This window comes from Heptranchias perlo, chromosome 13, assembly GCF_035084215.1.
Source record: "Heptranchias perlo isolate sHepPer1 chromosome 13, sHepPer1.hap1, whole genome shotgun sequence".
NCBI lineage: Eukaryota > Metazoa > Chordata > Chondrichthyes > Hexanchiformes > Hexanchidae > Heptranchias > Heptranchias perlo.
This window is the reverse complement of record NC_090337.1, coordinates 37287972-37313626: the sequence shown is the minus strand read 5'-3', so window position 1 is coordinate 37313626 and position 25655 is coordinate 37287972. Positions and strand designations below refer to the sequence as shown.

Below are 25655 nucleotides of genomic sequence, written 5' to 3'. Positions count from 1 at the left end.
AAATTGGGGAAAAAAAATTGACAGACAAAGAGATAGAACAGCAGTGGGGAATATTTAATAAGATGATCAATCGAGTTCAGGAGAAATATATTCCGCTAAGAAAACAAGAACAAATTAGTCAATAATGAAACTCCATGGATGAATAAAGAGATACGGGTAAAATTGAAACTGAAGAACAATGCATACACTAAGTAAATAGACAATAAAGGGAAGGATGACAAAAGGGAATATGAAGAGGTTAGGAAAGAGGTCAAAAAAACATTAGGAAAGAAAAGAGGAACTACGAAATTAAATTATCAAGGAATATAAAAAGAAATAGTAAAGTATTCTACAGACACATAAATAACAAAAGAAAAATCAGGATAGGGATAGGGCTACTAAGCAATGCACAAAATAAACTCACAGGTAATGACAGCGAAAAAGAAGAAATATTGAATAGTTACTTTGCCTCAGTATTTACCAGGGAGGCTAACAGGGTGGATGTGACATTAGGAAAGGGAATAGTGCCAGAGGACTGGCAGACAGCTAAAGTGATTCCTATATTTTAAAAGGGAGATGGAACAAGTCTAGGGAACTATAAACCAGTTAGCTTAACGTTGGTGGTAGTAAAGATAATCAAATCTTTACTCAAAGACGTAATAGGAAAATATCTAGAAACTGAAAATATAATGGAGTAGTTGGCACGGATTTCAAAAGGGAAGGTCACGCTTGACCAACCCTAATGAATTCTTTGAAGAAGTAACAGAAAGACAAGGGTAATGCAGTAGATGTAATATATTGGGATTTTGAAAAGGCCTTTGATAAGGTACGCATAGTAGACTCATGACTGAGGTCAGAGCATGTGGAGTTGTGGGACAAATAGCAGAATAGATAGCAAACTAGCTATAAAATAGAAAACAGAGAGTAGGGATTAAAGGTAGTTACTGGCAAAAAGTAGGAAGTGGTGTTCCACAAGGATTGGTACTGGGACCACTGTTGTTCACTACATAAACGATTTGGACTCGGGAATCGGAAGTACAAATTCAAATTTTGCAGATGACACCAAATTGGAAGGTATAGTTAATACTAAGGAGGCCTGCGACAAAATACAAGAAAACATTACTAAACTTGCAGAATGGGCGTGTAATTGGCAAATAGATTTCAACATAGATAAGTGTGAGGTGGTGCATTTTGGTAGGAAGAATAATGAGGCTACATACTCCTTGGAAAGTAAGAGTCTAAATGGAGTAGAGGAGCAAAGGGATCTAGGGGTATAGATACACATCACTAAAAGTAGTGACACAGGTTACTGAGACCATTTAAAAAAAAAACAAGGCACTGGGGTTCATTTTTAGAGGGATAGAATTGAAAAGCAGAGAAGTTATGTTAAACTTGTAGACCACACTTGGAGTACACTGCACAGTTCTGGTCTCCATATTATAAAAAGGATATAGAGGCATCGGAGAAGGTGCAAAACAGATTTACATGGGTGATACCAGAACTAAGAGGTTATACTTATCGGGAAAGGTTGAACAGGCTGGGGCTCTTTTCTCTAGAAAAGAGATGGCTGAGAAGTGACCTGATAGAGATCTTTAAGATTATGAAAGAGTTTTCACTTGTGGGGGAGACCAGAACTATGGGCCATAAATATAAGATAGTCACTAATAAATCCAATAGAGAATTCAGGAGAAACTTCTTTACCCAGAGAGTGGTTAGAATGTGGAACTCGTTACCACAAGGAGTAGTTGAGGTGAATAGCACAGATTCATTCAAGGGGAAGCTAGATAAGGGAGAAAGAATAGAAGGTTATGCTGATAGGGTTAGATGAAGAGAGGTGGGAGGAAGCTCTTGTGGAGCATAAACACCTCAATGGCCTGTCTCTGTACTGTATATTCTATGTAGTTTTATGTAGAACTGCAATAAAACCACTCAAGGAAAGAAAATATGGAGGGGGAGGGGTAACTTTCAATTTTTGGATCAGTCACCCAATACACACCCCACCCAATTTTCCTTTCTAGTAATATGTCGATGTTGGAAACATGTTAGCATATCCTTGATATGTAAACAATTACAACAAAAGATATATAGAAAGTTGTTTTACCAGTTCAATTTCATGTTGACTCATATCATGCAGATAGGGCATGGTGGCTAGTTCTGCAATAGTCTGGTTAATCACTTGTGCTTGCTCCTTCATACGTTTTAGCTGACTCAGGTAACTGGCATACTGTAGTTTCTCTAGCACTCCTGCACCTGGGCAAATCCCCCCCTGCCCCTCATCAAAGAAAAACATGTTAGAGAGATGATATCAAAATATTTCAAATCAGTGTCATCTTATTTGTAGAATAACGATCTAAATGACCAGTTCTTATTATTAACTAAGTATATTGAATTTAAGTAAGTTGTTCTTTTCCTAAATTTGTTGAATTCCTAATGTTTTGTCTCCAACAGCCTTACTGATCTTTTAGACAAAGGGATTTTTTTGTTGTAAAGCTAACTAAAATTACAAATAGAATTATTACAGTTCCAAAATAATTCCAACAATTTTTATCTTTTTACATGTATAAATTTATACAAGGAACATTTTTTAACGTAATTCTAAAATTTGACATTCCATATAAAACTATAGGTTTCATACTACAGGTATCTGTACAATAACTTGCGTTGACCACAACCTTTATAAGCACATGTTTTGAAGTGGGGGAGTGGGTGGTGCAGTGGGTCAGCAAACTAGGTTTGAATCCAGTCCAGACACACGGAATGAAAGTCTCTTCTCTGATTAATTTTTGTATATTTATTATTTTAATAAAAATCTTGTGTCTGTTTGCACTTCCTGCCTACAAAACCTAACTTACTGTTGTCACACTTTTCATAGAATCATACAGCATTGAACTGTACCTGTGTTGGCTCTTTGAAAGAACTATCCAATCAGTCCCACTCCCCTTCTTTTTCTCCACTGCCCTGCAAATTTTTCCTTTTCAAGTATATATCCACTTCCCTTTTGAAAATTACTATTGAATCTGCTTCCACCACCCTATCAGGCAGTGCATTCCAGAACATCATAACTCGTTGCGTAAAAAAATTCTCCTCATCTGCCCCCCTCCCCATTTCTTTGCCAATTATCTTATATCTGTGTTCATTGGTTACTGACCCTCCTGCCAGTGGAAACAGTTTCTCCTTATTTACTCTATCAAAACCCTTCATAATTTTGAAGTCAACTTTTTTCATTATAAATTCCTATGTCCATATTTATAATAGAAACTGTCTGTGTAATTGCTACACCCAGTAATTGTGTAATCTGGGTATTGGGTGGTGCAGTACTATCATTACCCCAGAAATCGCTCAAAATGTTTCTGAAAATTTTTCATCTGAATTTTAGAATCAACATTTTTTTCTTGCAATAAATTAAATTTCAAATGTCCAAAATAAAGGTTTTAACAATATTAAAGATTTCACTAAATCACATATTTCACATTAAATTTATCCACTTGTTGTCTTTTGTGTCCCAATTTGTGTGGGATCTACGCAGGGCATCGAAACCATGCAGTTATCCATAGAGCAAGTGGTCAGCTCTATGAATGCTGCAGTGGGAGTGGCAGTGGTGTCATGGGAAAGGCACATGCTGTCCTCTCTCACGATGACAACATGCCTGCTCCCCTGCTAGCCTCTTAGCCATGTCCTTCTTGTTCCAGACAGCCAGCTGGGTCAGGCTGCCCTGGCCAACGCTGAGATTCAGCAGTCTGCAGCTGGGTCATCTACAGCCGGAGCTCCTGGAGGTCACCCACCACAACCATCTCCAGTGTCCTCAGTGGAAGTTCAGCAGCCTTCCACCTCCCAAACTGTAGCCACAGAGGAACCACCTCGTAGGAGCACCAGAATAGGCAAAAGATCACAGAAGTCATTCAGCAGGGCTTTGCACAAATGTGATTTTTAGTTCTCAATTGATTTTTTGTAAATATGAAATTAAGAAGCATCTTGATATTTTAGGCTTTTTCCCAACTTAGCTGTTGGTCTTAACAGTCATAGTGATGTGAGTGCAACACCCAAGGAGGTGTACATGTTCAGGGCACTCATGTGGTGGGTGTAAGGACCTTGGTGAGATGGTAGGAGGAGGGGCTGTTGGTGCATTGGGGAGGAAGGGATTATTCAAATGAATAAACACAGCTCCAGCAGCTAGTGGGATTGGTGGCCCTTGCTCTTCATTGCCATCTTCGTCTTCCTGCTGATCTTCTTACTACTGTTCATCCACTTCTTCCTTCCTAACTGCACTAAGGGTTGGCCTCTTTGCAGGGCAAAGTTATGGAGCATGCAACAAATGACAATGAATCTAGAGACTTTGTTGGGGCTGTACTGCAGAACACCTCCAGACCTGTCAAGGTAGAATAACCTTTGATTCAGAAGGCGGATGGTTATTCCGTTAGCGCTCTGGTGGAGTTATAGCTCTGATTGTAGTGCTCCCAGCATCTGTGCATGGGTTTCTGACAGGATTCATGAGTCAGGTGGTCAGGGGATACCCCTTATCCACAGGCAACCAACCCAACAGCCAATGGTCTGGTTGGAAGAGAGGTGGTATTGAGGACTGACACAGGATAAAGGCATCATGACTACTGCCAGGAAACCAGGCACAGATCTGCATAATATGCTGCCTGTTGTCGCACACAAGTTGCACATTCAGGGAGTGTAATCCCTTCCTGTTCACATACATCCTTGGCTCTTCACGTAAAGCATGCAAGGCAATGTGTGCAGTAAATGACACCTTGCACCCATGGGAAGCTTGCTATCCTGGAGAAGCCTGCAGCTGTTTTCCTGTTGCTTCACTGCTTCCATGAGGAACAAGATGAATTGGTTCCTCATGGAGTAAAGTGCTTTCATCACATCCCAGATACATCAGTGGACTGCAAACTGTGTGATGTTGCTTATGGCACCTATTGCAGCCTGGAATGACCTTGTGATGTAGAAATTAAGGGCCACCATCTCCTTGATAGTCACAAGCAATGCTGTCCATACCCTGGTGCGGGGTTCCAGTTGGTGCTGCATTAGGTGACACAGCTTAGTGTCAGTATCCCTCATGGAACGAAGGCACTTCATGCAGTGCTCCTTAGTCAAGTTCGGGTAGGAAATTCAGTTCCTGATCACGTACATGGTGTGCCCTCCCCTTCTTCACCTTCCACTAGCATCTCCTGGTCTGTGCACCCTTCCTTGCTGATGCTGCTCCTCCTCCTCTAACCGCAATGGTCAACCAAACAGAACGCCCATTATAAAATTAATTGTGCTAAATGCAAAGTACAGAAAAACCACTGCACTTCCAAAAAGTTCTTCTGACAAATTTGTAAGCATTGCTACTGCAGCCAAAATAAAACCCACAAGTCCACTAGCAGCCTAAAATGACTAACCAAAGACTTACCTTAATAAAGGTGAGGATTCCTTTAAATAGCGTTTCTGCAGCCTGCTTCCCAACTGTTCCCGCTGGGTGGGCTTAAGAATTGGCGAATCAGGGCTTGGCACAGGTCAATTTCACAGAAGGGTCCCAAAACAGGCGAAGGACTCTTATTTATATATTTTTATTGGCTAAACGCATATTTCAGGTAGGCGTTGGGATGACTAAGGGGGCACCAGAACTAAAATGGCGGCTGACGCACTTTCAGTGCATGTAGGGTACACGATTTCCACCTGATATTGGTATGTTTTATATCTGTTTTACACCCGAAAAACAGGCGAAACGTGTTCCAATTTCTCCCCCAGAGCTTCTTCCTACATTCTAATTTGATTTATTTTTAAAAAAATAACGATGAATTTTGAAAACTAAGCCTCTTTTAGGGAAATAGGGAGGAGGAAGGAAATAGATTAAAGATGAGGGTGCCTCTGAACTCTCACCACTTGTCCTTGGGGGAACAAGTGAGAGTAATTGTAGGAGGAGATAAGAAAGGACAGGATCACATTTTCCCAAGAACCCTTATCCAAATGCAGCCTGCAACTACGGATGACTCCTTCCTGGCCATCTCATGTCATGTCACCCACCACCTCCCATCCAAAAGGAAACAAGAAAAGAAAAAGGCAGATAGGGGATTAGAATTGAACAGAAAGAAAAGGAAAACATTGGGGAGAGAGAGTCAGAAGAGAAAACAGAGAGAAACAGTAGAAGAGAGAGAAACAGTAACATGAAAACAATGGAGACAGATAAAGAGGAAATATTCTCTGACTTACCATGTGCAATGCCATAGAAGATCGCAGGAAATGCTATTTTATGGCAATAGGGGTATTTATGCCATAGTAGGGATAACATCAGGGCCATTGATTTACTATGACTGAACAAATCAAATTCCATTTCTATTAAATGGTATTCTGGGAGTTTCACTGATGTTTTTGGCACTGAATTCAACTACTTTATCAATTATTCTGTGAAAACTGCAAGTAAGTGTCCTTTATTTGATATGTATATTTCTTTACCTATGTATTTTATTTTTTATTCTTACCAATTTTAAAGCTGTGAATTCATAGCAAGGTAGCATGCAAGACAGACCAGTTGAAATTTTCTAAGTGAGTGGGGAGAATGGGATTTAGCTACACTGGAGACGGCCTGGCACTTTGGTATCACTGGGAAATGGCCCTTCTAATGTGCAAATATGGATCCTATGACTTAAATAGGACCCCGATTGCCATTTTGGGAGACAACATGTGCGGTGCACAGTACAGCTGGAGAGGACCAACAACACTAAGTTTATAATTATCTTTGTGGGGCCAGTAGGAACAGGATGCTCCTCTGGGCTCCACAAGAATAATGTGAAGCACTGCAGCCCTCCAGTCTACATTGCTGTCAACTAAGTCGACCTTTGAGCTGCCCAATTTGCACGAAAAAATGTGGCTCTCGGCATCTCCCTTCCCACCTTTTCCCCAATTACTCATGCTTTACCACATCCCTTGCTTCCAAGATGTCTCCTACCCCTTCACCTTCCCACTATCCCTTCCCTTCTTTACCACATCCTCATTCCCATCACTACCCCTACCTCTTCCCCTTTGAATTACCCACTCAACCCTTTATTGTCTCTCTCTCTCGCTCCGCTATCATTCACCTCATTCTTAAGTTTCCATCCACTCCCATTCATTCCCCCAATGGCAGGTAGCCTCCTCAACCTGTTACCTGCTTCTCCCCCCACTTTCTACTTGCATGTTTCTCTCAAAGATGCTTTCAAAATTCTATTTTCTCTCTCTACTTCGCACGTATATGTATAGGTGCTAGCATTTAAGAGGCTCTGTTTCACAGCTGTAAGCAATTAAGAATTACCTTTTTAACCTGTCAACAAAATAAGAGTGAGATAATTAGATGGTTTTGAAATTCAACTGGTGTTTCTTTTTGAAAATTGAACATTAGCAGTAAGAAAGACAATCTCTTGCCTCTCTGTCTCTGACCAGTCTCTCTTTTCTCTCTCTTTTCACTCACCCTTCCTCTCTTTTTCTGACCCCCATCTCTCTCTCTCTCTCTTTCCCTCACCTTAATACACTTTCTGAAGTTTATGGAACATGCAACAATAGCTACAACACGGTTACTTACCTCACTCTCTTTCTCACACACACACAGACACACAAAACCTCTTTTTTTAAGGCACTCAGTATTAATTTTACCTGACTAAAAATTTTAAAATGTGTCCTCTAACTTCAAATAATTTTGAAAAATAACTGAGTAGAAATTGCTAGAAGCAAAAGAAATAGCTTCCATCAATAGAGCTTACTCTATAGTGCTGATAAATCTTGGGAAATTAGATACACTGCACATGCCAAGATTGCACAATCCAAGTTTTGCTCACAGCATCACAGCTCTGGGAAAAAATATCAAGTCCAAGCCTAGGCTTTTGGGAGAGGACTTGGCCACCAAATAAAAACTTTAATGAAAGCATTAAAAGACACAAAAGACAATACTTCAGATGAATTTAAATCATGTAATTGTGAAATATATAATTATTTGTTTTGTTTAAACATTGATTTTGTGCAGAAATTTTAGTTACTGAGGTAAAAAAGTGGATCAAAAATTTTTAGATTAAAATTTTTCAGAAAGTATTTTGAGCAATTTGTTGCCAAGATTATGCAATTACAGGGTGACTAGTTTACTTAGACATAACCCATTATAAATGTGGATATAAGAATTTATAATAGTAAATGGTTCACACAAGTAACAAAAACATGACAACATTAAGTAGACAGGAAGTGCACACAGTCCACAAGATTTTTAATAAGGTATGGATAAAAACAGAATGTATGACTTTAAAATAGGGATAGAATTATGTCTGCCTACCTTGGTCCAATTATCCTCCATCCTCTAACCTACTTCACCTGAAAACTACAATTAATTTTGATTCTCCATGTACTACACGGGTTATTGACAAATATTAGTTTTGAGTGTTTGTCCCATTTTGTATGAACCACTAAAAATCACAACTGAAGAATCTTTTTGTAAATATATATATATACACACACACATACATACCTACACAAAAACAGAAAGAAAATCAATCAGTGCCTTGTGATTTTTTCTGGCCTTGAGATAATCTCAATTCTCTCCAAGTAGAGAAGTCAAGCAACTGCCAATCAAGAGAAACTTCCAGCAACAAAAATTAGCCTCTAATTCACCCCAGGACTCAGAGTATTTCTTTACAGGCACTACCTGAGCAGTGGCCTTGACTGGCTACATTAGCAACTAAATATTAAAATCATGCTCCATAACCCAGATTATCTGTGGTCACTTCCCTGGAAGAAGCTACTTATATTAAAACACATATATTATAAGAGCAATTTTACCCAGTAATGTCTCGACAGGTCTGGAGTTTCCCTACAATATGCCCCACAGTCTCCTGCATTATAGTGGTGTACTGCATCCTATACAACCTTGCCATCCAGAGAAGTCTGAATTTGGAGGAGGCTCAGCACCAGCAGCTCTCATGGGATGAGGAAGACCAGGGTGAAGCTGAAGAGGAGCTAATGAAGAAGGGCCACCTCAAGGTCTTGCTGCCAGGGATGAGTTAACTGCATAGCAATTCCAGTAACCTCATTCTGAATATTTAAGTCTGCATTAACAGTCGTCTTTACCCCTGTGACCATTCCCTTAATCTTGCATTAAAAAAAACTGAAACCATTCAGCCAACTTTTACATCAATGACAATGTACACTCAGAAACTGCTATGAAAAGATACTGCAGACCAAAGTGCCAAATATGATAAAGATGATGAATTTAATGACAAACACGATAATTGCCTCAAATGCATTTCTCACCCAAGCGTCAACCCATAGCGCTTTTCTTAAAAGGTTCACTCACTCTATTACTCCTATGAGGTGCTCCCCTAGTGCTCTCAGAAACGGTGGTGGAAGGCTGCTGATGCTTATGTTGGGACCCTTAAGATGGTCATGGTCAGCACCTTCTAGGTCCTCGATTCTATAAAGGGCCCAGCTGCAGACTGTCTCAGCTGACTCACTGGCACCATGGTGGTATTGGTAGAGGGGGTGGTGAAAGAGCAGCTGTGCTGTCATCCTGAGAGAGGGCAACACGTACCATTGGGGCTATGGGTCATCAGTTCCACTGATCTGCGGGAGAGCAGACCTAAGGAGGTAAGTGACGATTTGAAAGCCCCTATCAGTGCAGTCTACCAGTCTTTACAGGGTGGAGCCCAGAGTGTGGTTGGCAGCTGTTTCAGCTTTCACCAAAGCTGCACAGGCTGGTAACACAGACTCTTGTAAGGGCCCAGCTGCAATGTCCCTGGAGGTGGTAACACACTCCATGGTAGGATGTAAAGTGATGATGCCATGTGAGATGACAGCACACAAACTAGAAGTGGGCTACTCCATACTTTCAGCCATGACGTGGCAACTTCTTGGCAGGCCTTCCAATACCTGCTTGTGTGCCCCAAGGAGTCTTTTCAAGGATATGGACCCTCGAAGTTCGCATCTCAGTTCTGATCAAGAGAGCTGAGACGACTTTTCCCTCTGGCGAGCCATCTCGTGGGCTGTCCCTGGCACTCCTACCAGCTCGTGCGTGCTTCATGACATGCAGACCCCTCTAACTTGCTCTTTAGCCCACATGGAGTGCCAATCTCTGTGGTAGTGCTTGGGAGGCATGCAGCACATGACGGTGCATCCTCAGGAGGATTGTTCTCCTCCGAGGTGTATTCTGCAGGGTCCAAGTGCTGAGAAGTACCTAGAGGAAAGAGAAAAGGGACAAGAGTTAACATAGCAGGTTTGACATTAGTGGCTGAAAGTTTTCAGAATGCAGGTTGAAGTTGTCAAGCTGGCTGAATGTGCGATTTTCTGAGATGAATTAGGGGGTACAAGTAATAGGTAGACACCCTGCTCAGATAAACCACCTTCTCTAACGCTTATTGCTTTTGCTGGACCACTAATGTCCAGGGCTTCCTGCTCCATTTGGGTGAGGCCTATGATGTTGGGTGTTCCTCCCCCTTGCATTGTGCTCTTTGGTCCTGCAGAAAGAGAGGGCAAGAGTTAGCAAGTGGCTATTGAGCAGAAAAGTGGACGTGTAAGGCTTCTGCAAATAGCACATCTGCTGAGAACTGGAGAGGATGAAAGATAGAATCATGATGGGGAGGTGGTGAATGGAAAGCCAAGTATTTGGAATGTGAAAAATGGAGTCCTAAGAGGAGTTGCTGGTTCTGCAAGTGCTATCATGGCGCACATCCTGCCTGCCCAAAACCTGCTTCAGGTTAAAATCAGGGCTTATAAATTTTGGATAGTCAGGCATGCCCTCAAATGATCCTAATTGCTTTGTATTCTGTCTTGATATTTACATATTCAAGATTATACTTGCAGAGATTATTGTTCCACCCATAAATATAGCCAGGCCACCTTGTCATTTTCTTTATATGATTTTCCTTATTTCTACATACTCACCATTTGAATTAGTTCCTGCATTCACACTTGCCCTTCAATCAAAAGGTCAGACTGGTCCACAAATAGATCCATGCACACACCCAGTACCACTCCTTGATCTATTCATCGAGTAGTATTTGAAATAGACTGATTGCGACCATCCCAGAAGGTTCTTCTTACCACCCATAGAAAGATTAGCCACAATTAGCAGAAACTCAGTTGCGACTGAATAGCAATCTTGGGTACAAAACTAAATTTGGCCCACCACAGTTGAGGGGAGTTTATTCAAGAATAAAAGTTAATAGACTTCAGTTCCTTTGCACACAGCTTTATCTAAAGGTGGATTTCACATAATCCAACTTGTTAAATAATGGTATTAGAGCTACGGAGTTGGAAATTCAGATCTGTTTTTCTGCTTTCTAATGGGGATGAGACCAAGAAAGGAAAATATAAGAGCTAAGAATACAAAACTATGTAATAGATCAGTTTTTTTATTCATTTCCTTTCAATATTTGCAAATTTCAACATCTAAAATAGAAATTATACAACTTTTGTCATAACGTTTATTAAGGCTAGGAAAACAACTCTTAAAAACAATGGGGCCAAATTTCCTTTATCATTCCATTGGACTGCCACCATAGCTCTAACAGAATGGTTCGTAAAAAAGTTGTGACCTGGATAATGTGGTTCCTGGCCTCATTTGGAATTTCCCATTTAACGTTGGAGGGGCCAGAGCCTCAGCCTACCCTTAACCAGGCCAGTCATGTCTGAATGGGGTAGGCCCAGGACGCTCCTTATACAGGGAGATACCATTTCCTCGACCCATATGGGAGTGGTGTAAGACTGGAGGCCGTTACACCTCATTTGACTCGGCATACTTAGTTCCAGAAGGGTGCCAGTGGGCCCCACTGTGGGGTGGGGGATTCAGGTTAGGAGAATGGCATAGACATCCAAAAATGGGCACAATTTTTATTGGCTCCCATACATAGGGGTCAACAAGCAAACGGTGGGGTCTGCGCAGGGAGGTGTGGGAACTGTACACCCTCCCCAGTTAGTTGGTGATGCCGGAATTTCTAGCAGCATAGGCCAAGTGGGTGGCAGAGACAGGCCCACTGGCCCCATGCTAAATAGGTGCCCCCTAGTGACCCAGCAAGTTCTAGCAGGATTATTGTTGGAGGGCACCACCAGGCAAAATCCCAGCATAACTGCTGGGATTGCAATGCACAGAGTTCTGGCACCACTATCTCTTAATGTGATAACACATATTGATAATGCAGTGTTGTTTTAATGGATTTTTACTTTGATGGCATTGGCTCAGTGGAATTGGGCTCCACAACAAAATTGGTTATTAAAAGGTATTCCATCTCCTTTCATTTCTTTCTGAATTCAGACAACCTGCTCAAAACACAAGATATTGATCAAAAAAGCTTTCACCAGATCTGATGGAAGGCTAACTGCTGCATACCTTCTTGAATATAAATTTATTCCTTGAATCCTTTGATTTCCCATGGTTTGGTAATTAAATAGGCAATAGATTTTTTACAGTATTAGTCACTCTTTGTGGTCTAACCTGGAGAATATATGTTGCTCCTTAATGTTTTCTCTGTGTTATAATGTAGGGTAATTGCATTAATGCTGTTTTACTGGGATCAAATGGAATAATGGTCCAAATTGTGTTACTCAAAGTAGAAAAGATACCCAGTCCAGATGGGATGCATCCTAGGTTACTGAGGGAAGTAAGAGTGGAAATTGCAGACCTCTGGCCACAATCTTCCAATCCTCCTTTGATTTGGGGATGGTGCCGGAGGACTGGAGGATTGCAAATGTTACACCCCTGTTCAAAAAAGGGGAGAGGGATAAACCCGGCAATTACAGGCCAGTCAGCTTAACATTGGTGGTGGGGAAACTTTCAGAGACAATCTGGGACAAAATAAATTGGTAGTTGGAAAAGTATGGGCAAAGAAATGAAAGTCAGCACGGATTTGTTAAAGGAAAATTGTTTTTGACTAACAAATGAGTTCTTTGAGAAAGTAACACAGAGGGTTGATAAGGGTAGTGCGGTTGATGTTGTGTATATGGACTTTCAAAAGGCATTTGATAAAGTACCACCAGTAGACTTGTTAGCAAAATTAAAGCCCATGAGATTAAAGGGACAGTGGCAGCGTGGATACCAAGTTAGCTAGGGGACAGAAAGCAGAGAGTAGTGCTGAACGGTTGTTTCAGACCGGAGGGAAGTATTCAGTGGTGTTTCCTAGGGGTCAGTATTAGGATCACCGCTCATTTTGATATATTAATGACCTGGATTTGGGGTATAAAGAGTATAATTTCAAAATTGCTGATGACACGAATCTCGAAAATGTAGTAAACAACGTGGTGGATAGTAACACACTTCAGGAGGACACAGACAGACAGGTGAAATGGGCAGAAATATGGCAGATAAAATTTAATGCAGAGAAGTGTGAAGTGATGCATTTTGGTAGGAAGAATGAGGAGAGGCAACATAAACTAAATAGTACAATTTTAAAGAGGGTGCATGAACAAGGAGACTTGGGTGCACATACACAAATCTTTGAAGGTGGCAGGACATGTTGAGAAGGACGTTAAAAAAGCATATGGGATCCTGCGCTTTATAAACAGAGGCATAGAGTACAAAAGCAAGGAAGTTATGCTAAACCTTTATAAAACACTGGTTAGGCCTCAGCTGAAGTATTGTGTTCAATTCTGGGCACCACACTTTAGGAAGGATGTCAAGGCCTTAGAGAGAAGGTGCGGAAGCGATTTACTAGATTGGTGTCAGGAATGAGGAACTTCAGTTATGTGGAGAGACTGGAGAAGCTGGGGTTATTCTCCTTGGAACAGAGAAGATTAAGGGGATATTTGATAGAGGTAGATAGATATTTGATCAAAATCATGAACGGTTTTGACAGAGTAAATAAGGAGAAACTGTTTCCAGTGGCAAAAGGGTTGGTAACCAGAGGACACAGATTTAAGATGATCGCAAAAAAGCCAGAGGCGACATGAGGAAACATTTTTTTATGCAGCGAGTTGTAATGATCTGGAATGCACTGCCTGAAAGGGTGATGGAAGCAGATTCGATAGTAACTTTCAAGAGGGAATTGGATAAATACTTGAAGGGAAAAAATTTACAGGGCTATATGGAAAGAGCAGGGGAATGGGACTAAATGAATAGCTCTTTCAAAGTGCCGGCACAGGCACGATGGGCCGAATGGCTTCCTCCTGTGCTGTACCTACTATGATTAACATTGTGGTAAAGCACTCATCTCATGACTTGAAGGGTGAAAATTAAAATATTGGCAGATGCATGTGACACAAGGGGCATAATTTTAACTGGGAGCCAGGAACTCAGCCCATCCCTAGATATTCCTATGGGGAACCCGGAAGCCAAATGAGTGCGCCGCAATCTGCGATTGCAACTCAATTGAAGGTGGGTATTTGTTCTTCCAGGTTTCCCATGCACCAAGCAGCCAGATTGACAGGCTGGCTGCTTGTTGGGAGGGAAAGGAGCGGCAAATTAGAGAGGGGGCGGGAGGGAGAGATCATGGACACTGAACACATTGTGGGGGGGGGAGGGGGAGGGAGAGGAGGTGGGGGACGTGAACGGCATTGGGAAGGGTCCAGCCAGCATCGGGATTGGGGGGGGGGTCCAGCCGGCATTGTGATCGGGGGTGGGTCCAGCATCCAGGATCGGGGGGGTTCCAGCATCTTGGAGGGGAGGAGGCAGCATCGGAGGTGGGGCCGCCCGATTGCGGGGTCATGATGCGCCAGGTGAGCTTGTTGGGCCTGGATGAAGCATTCCTGCTCCTCCTGGCCTGCAAGCAATGCAATAAAGACACTCACCTCGTGTTTCTGCCTGCTTTCACCTGACGTGAATCGGAAGCGATGGGAAACCCGAACAGGTAAGGTTAAATTCATTTTGCTTTTGCCATACACAGAAAATTAAGTACCTCAATTATTTCAACGAGGTATATTGCCCTTTTAAGTATTGGCCTGCTGGCTTTAAGTGGGGACGAGACTTCCGGGTGTCTGTTGTGTGCACGCATCCAAAGGCGCCTGGGTCAAACCCAAAAGTGGGTGCGTTGGAGTCGGGATGGGGTCCCGCTCGAAAAAGCTATTATTTTAACCTCACACCCGCCCCCAACCCACCCGTTCTTGGGGGTTAAAATTATCCCCAAGATGTAAGTAGATTCAGCTGTCTCCAAATACGCCAATAACTTAATTGATTCTTAGTATTTATTTTGCTGGATGAAGTGCCTACATGCAACAATGTTCTCTTAAATGTTTATAGGAGAAAGAAGTATTGTGAGGTTAAAAGCTCAATTACCTTATTGAAAAAAAGATACTTCAGCAAGTGATAATAAACCAGTGTAATCTGATGACTTCATCTAGTAGTCCCAGGTCATCTGAGCAACACAATTTGACATCCCTCCAGTTTAATTATGCTATTTGATGTTCCTGATACAGTGCTGGATACTATAGCACAGAAATTGAAAGCACGTATATCACTCTCCAACAATAACGAAAAGAATGGGAGCATTTCTGTGGGAGATCTACCAATCTCCCATCGTAACTTAGGCAGAAACTCCGGAGAAATGACACTTATGCTGTTTTTTCAGGTTGTGCGCCCAAGTTATGATAGGAGATCAGGAGAACCCAGTGGAAAATTTTATTCCATATTTTTAATAGAGGATTGTTTTACTGTCATGGATTCCTGAAAGGGAGTAGAAAAACTGTCAAATTACAACTAAACTTGATGATTGTAAGAATAATATATGGGGCGGGGCTCTTGAATCATCGGTTTTCCTGGGAAGAACAAAAAGATTTTCTTTCAAAAATAAATTGAATTTCTGGGATAATCAGAAGGGGTTGGGAGGAGAAAAAACAAATGACATTTGAAACCTTTATAAAACACTGGTTAGGCCTCAGCTGGAGTATTGTGTTCAATTCTAGGCACTACACTTGAGGAAGGATGTCAAGGCCTTAGAGAGGGTGCAGAAGAGATTTACTAGAATGGAACCAGGGATGAGGGACTTCAGTTATGTGGAGAGACTGGAGAAGCTGGGGTTGTTCTCCTTAGAACAGAGAAGATTAAGGGGAGATTTCATAGAAGTGTTCAAAATCATGAACGGTTTTGATAGAGTAAATAAGGAGAAACTGTTTCAGGTGGCAGAAGAGTCAGTAAAGAGGACACAGATTTAAGGTGATCGGCAAAAGAGCCAGAGGCGACATGAAGAAACATTCAAAGAGCTGGCACAGGCACGATGGGCCGAATGGCCTCCTCCTGTGCTGTACCTACTATGATACATTCTTACATCTTCATTTGGATTGAACAGTAAGCTTCAGTTACAGAATCAGCGGAAGATTCCAAAGACAGCCTCAATAAGAAAAATATGCTGCTTGCTTGCAGCAAAATTGTGGTTTAGCACTTTTCAGCAGAAGTGCTAAGAGCAGGAAGGAACATAACAGAATCAGTTGTTTTCTAAGGTTAGAATTGAGGTTTATACTAGCAGACCAAATTGGAATTATTTTTGGATGATGATGTCAAAGTGTTCAGTCAAAAGGGGAAGTATGTCATTTGGGGGGGGAAAAAAACACAATTTGTGGCAACTGGGTACGGTAGCATAGTGGTTATAACTCAGAGGCCTGGATCAATAATCTGGAGTCATGAGTTCAAATCCTGCCATGGCAGCTGGGGAATTTAAATTCAAATTAATTAAATAAAATCTGGAATTAAAATACTAGTATCAGTAATGGTGGCCATGAAACTACTGGATTGTCGTAAAAACCCATCTGGTTCATTAATGCCCTTTAAGGGAAGGAAACTTGCCATCCTTACGTGGTCTTGCCTATATGTGACTCCAGACCCACAGCAATGTGGTTGATTCTGAAATGGCCTAGCAAACCACTCAATCTCATAAAATCTCACTAAAAAAAGTCATAATAAGAATAAAACCTGACGAGCCACTAGGCTCCCTTCCTAACAGCACGGTGGGAGAACCTTCACCACACAGACTGCAGCGGTTCAAGAAGGTGGCTCACCTACCACCTTCTCAAGGGCAATAAATGCTGGCCTTGCCAGTGACACCCACATCCCATGAACAAATAAAAAAAAGCTGAAGAACAGTGGTTTTGGTGTAAAATCTTGGATTCATGGTAAGATTTATCTGCATTTTTAACTCAAGCATGAACTAGAAATTTGACAATATCTATCCTGTTCCATATGTACTTGTCTCTAGCTTCCTTTTCCTCTTGACATATTGAATTTTTAGAACTTAAATACCATCCTCAGCGGAAGGAAAGATCCATATTGTTTTCACCTCCAAATTGTTGTGATCTAAAATTGAAGATCTTAGTTCATTATCTTAATCAACCTGGGCATGGTTTAATTAATTTAGTATTAATATACTGTATATAATAACTGCCCTGGTGTTAGATCTGCTGCTAATCAGCTTGAATTCACTCTATTATTCAGTTTTGCATTCGTAAATTTTTGCAAACAGTAGGCTTACACAGCGAAATGAGTTAATCATGAAATACTCATCTGTATAAATTAGGTTGATTTCAAGTAGCAGATATGGGAAGGGGGAGGAATTTTAGGTCGGCTATAGGAATCATTTTTAAAGATTTGCATTTATATAGCAGCTTTCATGACCTCAGGACATTCCAAAGCATTTTACAGTCAATTAAGTATTTTTTGACATGTAGCCACTGATGTAATATAGGGTAACATGGCAGCCAATTTGTGCACAGCAAGGTCCCACAAACAGAAATGAGGTAATGACAAGATAATCTGTTTTAGTGATGTTGGTTCAGGGATAAATATTGGCCAGAACACCAGGAAGAGCTCACCTGCTCTTTTTCGAATAGTGCCATGGGATCTTTACGTCCACCTGAGAGCAGACTCTGAGGTCTTGGTTTAATGTCTTATCCGAAAGACGACACCTCCAACAATGCAGCATTCCCTCAGCACTGCACTGGAGTGTCAGCCTAGATTACATCATCAAGTGTCTGGAGTGGGACTTGAACCACAACCTTCTGACTCTGAGGCAAGAGTGCTACTACTCACTGAGCCACGGCTGACATGTGGGGTTGAAGAAGCATGGTGAGAATGTTCATCCCAACAAGAATTAGCTTTAGATCACACAGCACTTGGAGGGGAGTAATCATGATGGTAATTGTGACGACGTTCTTGCAATTTGGGGTCATTCTGCTTTCTCTGCCTCTAGTGAACTGGAAGAAACAGCTGGAATCTTATCGTTTTGCTCGATTTTCTTTCTTAATTACAAGTTGGTGCACTGGGCAGGCTGCATAGTTATAAAAAAGAAAGTTAGGTTTACAATTTCAGATGAGGTTCTCCCGATCTAGTGCCATAACTTCGGAGGAAGCCCCAGAGAAACGGTGGAGGTGAGCGTTTCCACTGTTTGTCTGGGTTCTCCGCTGAAGTCACAGTGGGAGGTCGGGAGAACCCCCTCAGAAATTCCACATGCCCGTGCTTTGAATACAGGCTGGATTATGAAATTAAAAGAAGATGGTGCCCTTGGAACAAACTGTCTTACAGACCATTGCCATAAAACCTAGGAAAGGTTCTGACAGAGACAGTTTGGTATTGCCCCAGGATGCTGCTTGCTGGATACCCCTTCTTTGATACAATGTCATGCCTTTTGGGTAGGGATAAGCTTCCTTCCCCATGCTACGGACTCAGAATGAGCTGTCATTGCACTCCAAGGGGAGTCGCACATCCACTATGACATCAGCTGTGTTGTCCAGCTCCTTAAGACTCTTGTCAAAATTCAACCAGTGCATCTCCAATGATAGCTTCTCTTTCTGCTCCTGTACAGTTACCTCCGGAGTCACCCAAGAACCTATTGTTGGCCCAGTTCTCTTCCTCGTCTACTTGCTGCCGCTTGATGACATCACGGGGTCAGTTTCTACATGTATACTGATTGCACACAGCTCTAGTTCTTCACCACTTTCTTTGACTCCTCCAAGTGCCATGTGATCTTAAGCTGATTCTTGTTGGGATGATTCAGTGGTAGCACTCTTGCCTCGGAGTCAGAAGGTTGTGATTCAAACTCTCAAGGTTTAGCTGAATCAAAATTTCCTCCAACTAAACATCAAGAACACTGAAGTCATCTCTCTAATCTATCCTCCTAAATAATGCCTCTCATCCTTGGTATCATCTTACTAAGGAGGTAATTTAAACCTAAACTCCCCCCACCCCACCCCGGCAGGAACGGCAGAAGCCAATGGAACCATAAATCAGGTGGGGTGCAAAACTGGTGTCTGGCCCGAACCCGCCCCATTCCCGCCCGATGGGTTAGGTTAAAATTACTCCCTAAATCTCTTCTGTACTCTCTCCACAGTCTTCACATCTTTCCTAAAGTAAGGCACCCAAAACTACACGTAATATTCCAACTAAGGTCTAACAAATGATTTGTATAGGTGTAGCCTTAGCTCTTAGCTTTTGTACTCTATGCACTTATTTATAAAACCTAGGAACCCATATTTTTTTAAGAGCTTTATCAACTCATCATCCCACTTTGAAAGAATTGTGTATCTGAACCCCCAAGTTTCTGTGCTTTTCCACTCCTTTAAAATTTTGCCATTTATTTCTTCTTACTCTTGCTCCCAAAATGTATAACCTCATATTTCACCACATTACATTTCATCTAACATCTATCTGCTGAAATCACTTACAGTTCTCTTCGTAGTTAACCACTCTCATTATTTTGCACTGTCTGCAAATTTTGATATTGTGTCCCCAATACCCAAGTCCAGGGCATTTTTATATATTGAAAACAGCACGGTTACATTCCTCCAATCCAAAAACATATCCATTAACCTGTGTGCTGTCCTTCAACCAATTTCCTATTTGTGTCATTTTATCAATAAGCCTCCTGTACAGCACTTCATTAAATGCCTTTTGAAAATCCATAAGCACTACATCCACTGCATTTTCTTTATCAATGCACTATTATTTCCTCAAAGAATTCTATTAAATTTGTCTAACGCAACTTTGCCTTTTATAGATCCATGCTGGCTGTCCTTAATTAATCTATGTTTTTCTAAGTGAGCTTTAATTTTATCCTGTATTTTGGTCTCTTAGCTTATCCACTACCAATGTTAGATTGACTAGTCTACATTGCCTGTTTTATCCCTTTTTGAGCAGAAATGTTACATTGGAAAACCTCCAGTGCTCAAGCACAACTTCCATATCCAAGGATATTTAAAAGATTGCAATCAAAGCCTCTGCTATTTTCTCTTTGTCTTCCTTCAGTATTTTAGGATGCATACCACCAGTACCCAGTGCCTTTTCTACTTTGGGTTCCACCATTTTTTTTTCAGTACTACTGCCTTATCTATAGTTATCCTATCTAATTGCTCCACCTCCTCTTCTTGTACGCTTTTGTGTGAAATAAATGTGGATTGCTCCTTTTTTTTGGAATGTTTAGTGATGATTTGTTGGCTAAAAAGAACGTATAATTGTTAGTGACCGGGCAAACATGTTGTGATGGTAGTGAGGCAGTGGCGATTTGACCCAATATATTAGAATGGAGTAAGTGGAGCACAGAAGCCCTTAGGACTGTTTGTGTTGGGGCTCTAGGGCTACTTCTAACTAAACGTATGGTCAATCGGTCCTTGTTGCGTCAATCTAGCTGATCATGCATTTTCCAAGGGCACTTCTTCTTTCTGTCCCTCCTCTGCAGGCAAGGGTGCAGGCTTGCCTTCTGGCCTTTCTGGCTACATGGGTTCCCCTCCTCTAATGTCAAAATTGTGCAGAACACAGCAGACACAAATGATTCCTGATGCTCTCCCAGGGCTGTACAATGAGACTGCACCTGATTTTTCCAGACATAGGAAGTACTGCTTCATCATCCTAATGGTATGTTTCATCAGAATTTGGGTGAAGTCATTGGCCTCATTAAATTTACTTTTGGCCTCAGTGTAGGGGTATCAGACCTGTACTATTGGCCAGGGCAGCAAGGATATCCCTGGTCCTCCAGGAGCCATCTGTCCATTTTGTCAGCTTCTTCGAAGAATAGTGGCACAGTAGATCAAGATGACGGCATCATAGAATCATAGAAAGTTACGGCACAGAGGGAGGCCATTTGGCCCATCGTGTCCGTGCCGGCCGAAAAAGAGCTATCCAGCTTATTCCACTTTCCAGCACTTGGTCCATAACCCTATGTTACGGCACTTCAACTGCACATCCAAGTACTTTTTAAATGAGTTGAGGGTTTCTGCCTCTACCAACCTTTCAGGCAGTGAGTTCCAGACCCTCACCACCCTCTGGGTGAAAAAATTTCTCCTCAGCTTCCCTCTAACCCTAACCCTAATCCTTCCACCAATTACTTTAAATCTATGTCCCCTGGTCACTGACACCTCTGCTAAGGGAAATAGGTCCTCCCTATCCATTCTATCTAGTCCCGTCATAATTTGATATACCTCAATTAGATCTCCCCTCGTCCTTCTTTGTTCCAAAGAAAACAACCCCAGCCTATCCCATCTTTTCTCATAGCTAAAATTCTCCAGCCCTGGCAACATCCTCGTAAATCTCCTCTGTACCCTCTCTAGTGCAATCACATCTTTCCTGTAATGTGGTGACCAGAACTGTACACAGTACTCAAGCTGTGGCCTAACCAATGTTTTATATAGTTCTAGCATAGCCTCCCTGTCTTATATTCTATGCCTCAGCTAATAAAGGAAAGTATCCCATATGCCTTTTTATCCACCTTATCTACCTGTCCTGCTTCCTTCAGGGATCTGTGGACATGCATTCCAAGGTCCCTCTGTTCCTCTACACCTCTCAGTAACCTTCAATTTATTGTGTACTCCCTTGTCTTGTTTGCCCTCCCCAAATGCATTACCTCACAATTCTCCGGATTGAATTCCATTTGCCACTTTTCTGCACACGTGACCAGTCCATTGATATCTTCCTGCAGTCTACAGCTTTCCTCCTCCCTATCAACTACATGGCCAATTTTTATATCATCTGCAAAGTTCTTGATCAAGCCCCCCACATTCAAGTCCAAATCGTTACTATATGCCACAAAAAGCAAGGGACCTAGTACTGAGCCTTGTGGAACTCCACTGGAAACAGCCTTCCAGTCACAAAAACACCCGTCAACCATTACACTTTGCTTCCTGCCACTGAGCCAATTTTGGATCCATCTAGCCACTTTTCCTTGGATCCCATGGAGTTTTACTTTTTTGATCAGTCTGCCATGTGGGACCTTGGCAAAAGCATTGCTAAAATCCATGTATACTACATCAAACGCGTTACTCTCATCGACCCTCTTTGTTACCTCCTCAAAAAATTCAATCAAGTTAGTCAGACACAACCTTCCCTTAACAAATCCATGCTGACTGTCCTTGATTAACCCATAACTTTCTAAATGACGATTTATGCTGTCCCTCAGAATTGATTCCAATAATTTGCCCACCACTGAGGTTAGACTGGTTGGCCTATAATTATCTCTTTCTCCCTTTTTAAACAATGGTACAACATTAGCAGTCCTCCAATCCTCCGGCACCACTTCTGTACCCAGGGAGGATCAAAAAATGATGGTCAGAGCCTCTGCTATTTCCTCCCTTGCTTCTCTTAACAGCCTGGGATATATTTCATCTGGGCCTGGCAATTTATCTACTTTCAAAGAGGATAAATACTTAATACTTCCTCTCTATGTTTATCCCATCCAATATTTGACACTCCTCCTCCTCCTTAACTACAATCTCTGCATCATCCCCCTCTTTTGTGAAGACAGATGCAAAGAACCATACCCACATCTTCCGCCTCCACACATAGGTTACCCTTTTGGTGTCTAATAGGCCCCACTCTTTCCTTAGTTATCCTCTTGATCTTTATGTATTTATAAAACATCTTTGGGTTTTCCTTAATTTTACTTGCCAGTATTTTTTCATGCCCTCTCTTTGCTTTCCTGATTTCCTTTTTAATTTCACCCCTGCACTTTCTATTCTCCTCTTGGCTTTCTGCAATATTGAACTCTCGGTGTCTGACATAAGCTTCACTTTTTTGCCTTATTTTACCCTGTATGCTCCTTGTCATCCAAGGGGCTCTAGATTTGGCAGTCCCACCCTTTTTCTTTGTGGGAACATGTTTACTCCGAGCCCCCTGAATCTCCCCCATAGCATTAGGGGCTTGGATGGAGAGAAATTTGTTGAGTGCATTCAGGAGGAATTTCTCATTCAGTATGTGGATGGCCCGACTAGAGAGGGGGCAAAACTTGACCTCCTCTTGGGAAATAAGGAAGGGCAGGTGACAGAAGTGTTAGTGAGGGATCACTTTGGGACCAGTGATCATAATTTCATTAGATTTAAGATAGCTATGGAGAATGATAGGTCTGGCCCAAAAGTTAAAATTCTAAATTGGGGAAAGGCCAATTTTGATGGTATTAGACAGGAACTTTCAGAAGTTGATTGGGAGAGTCTGTTGGCAGGCAAAGGGACATCTGGTAAGTGGGAGGCTTTCAAAAGTATGTTAACCAGGATTCAGGGTAAGCACATTCCTTATAAAGTGAAGGGCAAAGCTGGTAGAAGTAGGGAACCTTGGATGACTCAGGAGATTGAGGCCCTAGTCAAAAAGAAGAAGGAGGCATATGACATGCATAGACAGCTGGGATCAAGTGGATCCCTTGAAGAGTATAGAGATTGCCGGAGTAGAGTTAAGAGAGAAATCAGGAGGGCGAAAAGGGGACATGAGATTGCTTTGGCAGATAAGGCAAAGGAGAATCCAAAGAGCTTCTACAAATACATAAAGGGCAAAAGAGTAACTAGGGAGAGAGTAGGGCCTCTGAAGGATCAACAAGGTCATCTATGTGCGGAACCACAAGAGATGGGTGAGATCCTAAATGAATATTTCACATCAGTATTTACGGTTGAGAAAGGCATGGATGTTAGGGAACTTGGGGAAATAAATAGTGATGTCTTGAGGAGTGTACATATTACAGAGAGGGAGGTGCTGGAAGTCTTAACGCGCATCAAGGTAGATAAATCTCCGGGACCTGATGAAATGTATCCCAGGACGTTATGGGAGGTTAGGGAGGAAATTGCGGGTCCCCTAGCAGAGATATTTGAATCATCGACAGCTACAGGTGAGGTGCCTGAAGATTGGAGGGTAGCAAATGTTGTGCCTTTGTTTAAGAAGGGCGGCAGGGAAAAGCCTGGGAACTACAGACCGGTGAGCCTGACATCTGTAGTGGGTAAGTTGTTAGAGGGTATTCTGAGAGACAGGATCGACAGGCATTTGGAGAGGCAGAGACTGATTAGGAACAGTCAGCATGGTTTTGTGAGAGGAAAATCATGTCTCACAAATTTGATTGAGTTTTTTGAAGGGGTAACCAAGAAGATAGATGAGGGCTGTGCAGTAGACGTGGTCTACATGGACTTTAGCAAAGCCTTTGACAAGGTACCGCATGGTAGGTTGTTACATAAGGTTAAATCTCACGGGATCCAAGGTGAGGTAGCCAATTGGATACAAAATTGGCTTGACGACAGAAGACAGAGGGTAGTTGTAGAGGGTTGTTTTTCAAACTGGAGGCCTGTGACCAGCGGTGTGCCTCAGGGATCGGTGCTGGGTCCGCTGTTATTTGTTATTTATATTAATGATTTGGATGAGAATTTAGGAGGCATGGTTAGTAAGTTTGCAGATGACACCAAGATTGGTGGCATTGTGGACAGTGAAGAAGGTTATCTAGGATTGCAACGGGATCTTGATAAATTGGGCCAGTGGGCCAATGAATGGCAGATGGAGTTTAATTTAGATAAATGTGAGGTGATGCATTTTGGTAGATCGAATCGGGCCAGGACCTACTCCGTTAATGGTAGGGCGTTGGGGAGAGTTATAGAACAAAGAGATCTAGGAGTACAGGTTCATAGCTCCTTGAAAGTGGAGTCACAGGTGGATAGGGTGGTGAAGAAGGCATTCACAGCATGCTTGGTTTTATTGGTCAGAACATTGAATACAGGAGTTGGGATGTCTTGTTGAAGTTGTACAAGACATTAGTAAGGCCACACTTGGAATACTGTGCACAGTTCTGGTCACCCTATTATAGAAAGGATATTATTAAACTAGAAAGAGTGCAGAAAAGATTTACTAGGATGCTACCGGGACTTGATGGTTTGACTTATAGGGAGAGGTTGGATAGACTGAGACTTTTTTCCCTGGAGAGTAGGTGGTTTAGGGGTGATCTTATAGAAGTCTATAAAATAATGAGGGGCATAGATAAGGTAGATAGTCAAAATCTTTTCCCAAAGGTAGGGGGGTCTATAACGAGGGGGCATAGATTTAAGGTGAGAGGGGAGAGATACAAAAGGGTCCAGAGGGGCAATTTTTTCACTCAAAGGGTGGTGAGTGTCTGGAACGAGCTGCCAGAGGCAGTAGTAGAGGCGGGTACAATTTTGTCTTTTAAAAAGCATTTGGACAGTTACATGGGTAAGATGGGTATAGAGGGATATGGGCCAAGTGCAGGCAATTGGGACTAGTTTAGTGGTATAAACTGGGCGACATGGACATGTTGGGCCGAAGGGCCTGTTTCCATGTTGTAAACTTCTATGAATGCATCCCACTGCTCTGACACCTTCAAGTAGCTGTTTCCAGTCCACTTTTGCTAAATCACTTCTCAGCTTAGTAAAATTGGCCTTTCCCCAATTTAGAACTTTTACTCCTGATCTATCTTTGTCCTTTTCCATAACTATGCTAAATCTAACTGAATTATGATCGCTACCACCAAATTGCTCTCCTACTGATACTCCTTCCACCTACCCCACTTCATTCC

General features: G+C 42.0%; 1 protein-coding gene across 1 annotated transcript in view; it reads right to left on the bottom strand.

The window, feature by feature from the left end:
* LOC137331122 (spermatogenesis-associated protein 16-like) overlaps window positions 1-25655 on the bottom strand; it is a 106379-nt gene that overhangs the window by 8539 nt on the left and 72185 nt on the right. The window contains exon 9 of the mRNA XM_067994728.1: window positions 2081-2245. Within this exon, the coding sequence (XP_067850829.1) occupies window positions 2081-2245 (165 nt within the window). The remainder of the gene's footprint in view (window positions 1-2080; window positions 2246-25655) is intronic.